At 51.6% G+C, this 4,951-nt stretch overlaps 1 protein-coding gene across 1 annotated transcript in view; it reads left to right on the forward strand.

Moving 5' to 3' along the window:
• Positions 1 to 689: 689 nt before the first annotated feature.
• The window catches only part of CTSZ (cathepsin Z), a 21,458-nt gene continuing 17,196 nt past the window's right edge, over positions 690 to 4,951 (forward strand). Inside the window, exons 1-3 of the mRNA XM_045296939.1 lie at positions 690 to 754; positions 860 to 954; positions 1,679 to 1,739. Coding sequence (XP_045152874.1) covers positions 690 to 754; positions 860 to 954; positions 1,679 to 1,739 — 221 coding nt within the window. The remainder of the gene's footprint in view (positions 755 to 859; positions 955 to 1,678; positions 1,740 to 4,951) is intronic.

A 4,951-nucleotide genomic window follows, 5' to 3' on the forward strand; every position in this document is an offset into this window, starting at 1 on the left:
ATATTCAATCTGTGTGCTGGGCGGAAGTCAGGGACACAGGATTCTAGCAAGAAGATCGCCGCATCAGGATCAGAGGAAGGCTTATTACAACCTGCAGTTGTAATATGACACCACCTTGCTTTCTGAAAGTGAGCAAGGCTTGAAACACTTGCTGACGAAGAGTCAGGATTGCAGCAACTCAATATAAAGAAGACCCCAAACCTCACAACTAGACCAAGAGGTAGCACGGAGTGGAGAAAAGGTGGAAGTAGTGACGGCTTTTGTCTTGCTTGGACCCACAATCAACGCTTACGGGAGCAGCAGTCGGGAGATCAAACAATGCATTGCATTGGGTCATTCTGCTGCACAAGACCAATCTAGAGCATTCCAAAGCAAAGATGCTACTTTGAGGACTAAGGTACACCTGAACCAAGCCATGTATTTTCAATTGCCTCCTGTGCGTGCGAAGGTTGACTTTCAATAAAGAAGACAGAGGACTTGGTGTGCTTGAATTATGGTACTGGCGAGAAACAGAAAGTACCATGAACTTCTAAAAGAACAAACATCTGTCTGGGGAGAAGTACGGCCAGAGTGCTCCATCAGAGCCAAGGGTGGTGAGACTCGGTCTTGCCTGCTGTGGACCCGTTGCCAGCAGCGCCCAGCCCCTGGCAGAGTAGAGGGCAGTCAGGGAGGGCAAAGCTCTGGATGAAATGCATCGGCCCAGTGGCTGCATGGACGGGCTCCCGCAGAGCAGCGAGCGTGAGGGCCTGCCTGGGTTGTGCACATGGTGGCTGTGGGTTGGGATCGACCAGATGGCACCTACCACCAACAGCTTTCAGCTGAGATCCGTCTGACGCAGTAATGCTATCCTTTGTTCCAGCTCCTCTTCCGAATCCGGTCCGCACGTCCGGCGGCTCCCTGTCAGCGCCCTGCTGCCGCCGCTTGGGAAGATCTTCAGCGAGATTTCGCATGCAGGTGGTAGCAATGATATCGCCCTACAAGTTGAGCATTCTGTTGGGTCACCTTGCTTTGGAAAGGTTGCTCTTCTAGTCACCTGCCCAAGTAACCGTCCTCCCGTTTTCTCGGCGCAGACGAGCGGGTGCTTCCAGGGCTACATCGGCTGGTTGAGACATTTGTCCCGCGAGTGCCTTCAGTGCAGCTTGGACATCTTCAGTCGACGCCGCTGGTTCTTGATCATATGCCACCTCTTGAAATGGCTGAAGGTTGACCATTTCTTTTTGGTACAGACACCTTGTGTGTTCTTTGCCCATAAAATCTTTTAATATTACCTCTCGAGGCTTGATTGTTTCTTCCGTCCATTCGTTTTACGATATGCTGAACATGTTCTTCCTGGGGGGGCGGGGCTTGGTTCTCATTCTAGGTCTTGGCACATTTCATTATAATATTTGACTTGGTCTTCTCAAGCTGCCCTTTGAACTTTCTGCTAAGCTATTTCACTCGATCGTTTCTTCTGTTTGCCCCGGCAACTCGCTGATGGAGAGCACGTCTGAGTCTCCTCACACCCACTGATCTTTCTTGCCTGTCCTTTTCACGGTCTTCTGTTTCTTCTTGTGTGATGTCGTCACTCACGTCATCCCACAGCTCCTCGTCTCCTGCTCTCGGTGGTCAGTGCACCAAGGTCGTTTGAGACGTCCGCAGATTTCGGTGGCACTCTCTCAGCGGCTTGCTTTGTCCGCAGCTTCAGCCCGCACTTGCAAAAGAGCCATCGACGGGCTGCTCCACAGTCGGCCTCCCCCTGGGTTAGCTGCTGACATCGAGCCGCTCCCACAGACACAGCCCCTTTAGATTTCTTGGCATTCCCCCTGGAGAAGCCCATGCGTATCCTCACTTTTCCTGTCACTGAAAAAAGTAGTTAAGAAGACAAGATCGGTCTTGCAAAGTTCTATCATGTGATCTCCAGCTTCGTTTCTATCTCCAAGTCCATATTTTCCAATATCCTTCCTCCTCCTCTGTTTCCAACTTTTGCATTCCAGTCGGCAGTATTAGCAATGCAGCTTGATTGCATGTTCGATCAATTGCAGACTGATGATGTTGGCAACACCTTTCCATCTCTGCAGCTCTAGCGTTAGTGGTTGGTGCATACATTTGAATGATCATTCTAATGACTAGATTTTCATTATTTTTTTACTAGATTTTCTTTTTAAAATATAAGAGCCTTATATCAAGATGTAATTATTTATCAAGAGAACATCTCAACCCGGTCCAACTCAAGTTCATAAGTGCCTCTTCAGACCCACACAGTCAAATGCCGTGATGCAGAAAGATTCCAGGCCGGTGGGTGCAAAGTTGTGTCACCCAGTGGCAGTGGCTCTGGCAGCGATCAGGGTCAGCCAGCAGGAAGGTGACAGCAGAGAGAGAAGGGGGTGCCCTTTCCCAGGGTCTTCCTTATAAGACCACACCCACATGGCAGCCACCCCTACACTTGTACGTATGTTCAAGTTGACATGACATTATGTGACTACCACAGCCCCCCTCACCGTCCTGGTTCCTTTCACAGGTCACTAAAGGAAGGAAGGGAGGGATAAGGGACCAGCAACGCCCGGCCAGTCCCTGCCCCTGCCCAACATCCACTTCCCCAATCCTTGAGTCATGTGTTTGTTCTCAGCGGGGGCTCAAGGATTCGGGGCCCTGTTCCTTCCATTCTTGTCATCCTCACCCTAAGGAAGAATTCAGATGAGAGAGAGAAAAAGGATTTGAACAGAAGTAACTTTGTACCCTGCAGAAGGGTACCACAGTGAGTCTGATAAACAATTCAAGCAAGAAACAGATGTTTTGGAAATGTGGATGGTGACGTATGTACGAGTGTGCTTAATACAAGTGAACGATGGATTGTACAAAATGATTAATTAAAAAAGGAAGATCAAAACGGCTATACTGCTGATGGAGGATCGCCTGTGGCTGGCTGGCTTCTTACAATGTGACGCGGAAGCCACCCAGAGTTTCCCGGGTGCCCTTGTGTCGGGTCGCCAGTCACTGCGAGGGTGGTGCAAATACCCCGCCTGTCTCCATCCCCACACTTTCACTGTCTCCTTCACTACTGGGAAACGATTGAGAAAAATGGGTCTTCCCTCCCTCCTTCCTTCCTCTGTGCTTGGGAGCTGTTGATAAAGGAAACATGCCATGACCTCTCTCGATGCTGGAAATGCCCGCCATTGTCCCCTCGCTCCCCTTGTCCCAACCCTGTCTAGCTGGCATCCTCCCTTGAAGTGACACCATCACATTATGTGGAAATCGAGAGGCAAAAAGCATCCTTCCGAATCTGCTTCCTGCTGGAGAGGGGCCTACAGCTGGTGTGGATGACACGGTTTTACTCCCGATCGAGGCAAAGGGTTATGGGGAAAGGCTCTACATGAAACCTGGAGGCCACCTGATCTCAGGAGCTGGGGGCTAGGCTAGAGGACATTGGCTGCAAAATCATCTGTAGCCCCCGTAGCTTCCATCCTTGGATCCAGGTGACTCTGCACCCGCTGACCTGTGGTCTCTGGGCATCCGGCTTCACCTTTCTGCATCATCAACCTGCGGTGCATGAGTCTGAAGAAGCCTCACGGTAGCATGGGCCCCACGGACTGAAGTGGGACCGGGCTTTCAGCCGGGACTTTAAGAACCAGGTCCGAGCAGAGAGCGCTATTCGATTTTCTCGTATGCGTTAGATATCATCCCATCACAAGCAGCATTGCACTTCCAGAGAGACCTTGGGATGCCCTTTTGGATGATGAACGCGGTGCCCTTCCTCTTGAATCTGTCGTCTGGGCAGAGTAGACCGTAGGATCTTCTGCTTCAAAATGACCAACACCAGTCCATCTCTGCTCACTAATACAAGTGCGTTCGCTGGGTGGACTAGAGAAGCATCCAGGACGCCCGTGTGTATAAGAAAGAACTTTATATCAAAGAGTAATTGTACATCGAGAAAGCCCAGCCCAGTCCAGATCAAGTCCCTAAGTCCAATATTAGCCCCTACGGCCGATACCAGTCTGTAAACTCCTCTTCAGATTCCCACAGCCCTGCACGACAGACAGCTCACAGGCCAGCGGGTGGAAACTCTTGTAGATCCAGTGGTGGTCGAAGCATCTCAGTGCTGGCGTGGGTCTCCTCGTGGCTCCTCGGGCCATAGCTCCAGGTGGAATCATGACAACAGGAATGTCAAATAGTGCGTGCTGCCTCCAGCGAGCTATTTCTCTCCATCGCGCCTCCAAGTGAGGTCATCGAGCTGCGACCCGATTGAAGGGCTAAACCCCACCCCTTCGCCAGCTGATGCCAGATGATGTAACTAGGACACCACACCAAGGAGATCAATATTCATGTATTCCATGGCATTTTTGATGACTTCTAATTTTCCTAGATCCATACTTTGTACATCCCAAGTCGAACCATGCATAGGTGTTGACAGCTCTCTCTTCTCATGGTGAGTCCTGCCCCATCAGCAAACGAAGACCTTGCTCTGGAAGGCTCTGCTCCACCGCTTCCTCGTGTCCTGCTCTCCTCTCGAAGGTGGCTGGCCCTCGGTCCTGTTCGGAAGACCTCCTGAGGTGGGGCTCATCCGCCGCCGTGATATCTGGCAACGCAGTACTGCGGTCCTCACGGGGGTTGTCGTGTCTGGCAGTGTTTCGCTGCCCTCCATCGGGTCCTCAGCGACCAGTTCCTCGACGTGGACACCTGCTTCCTTCTTCACAGTCTGTTCTTCGGCTGGGAGACCTGCTGGAAGCTGTTCACGCTGGGCGACCCTGCTAGGATTTGAAACACCAGCAACATAGCTTCCGGCATCGCAGCAACACAGAAGGACAAACTGACCAAGCAGTGGGAGAATTCTCACATGGAAGGAAGTCTACCACGGGGCCACACTGCCCTCTCACCTTTCTCAGTCCCTTGGTCACTTTCCCCAGCAAGGACCTGTGGGGGGAGGGGGTTCATGGAACCCAATACCCAGCTCAGCATCGGGGCATGTGTGTGGCTG

Source organism: Echinops telfairi, unplaced genomic scaffold, assembly GCF_000313985.2.
Source record: "Echinops telfairi isolate 266 unplaced genomic scaffold, ASM31398v2 ScPeMD7_7414;HRSCAF=8452, whole genome shotgun sequence".
NCBI classification, from domain to species: domain Eukaryota; kingdom Metazoa; phylum Chordata; class Mammalia; order Afrosoricida; family Tenrecidae; genus Echinops; species Echinops telfairi.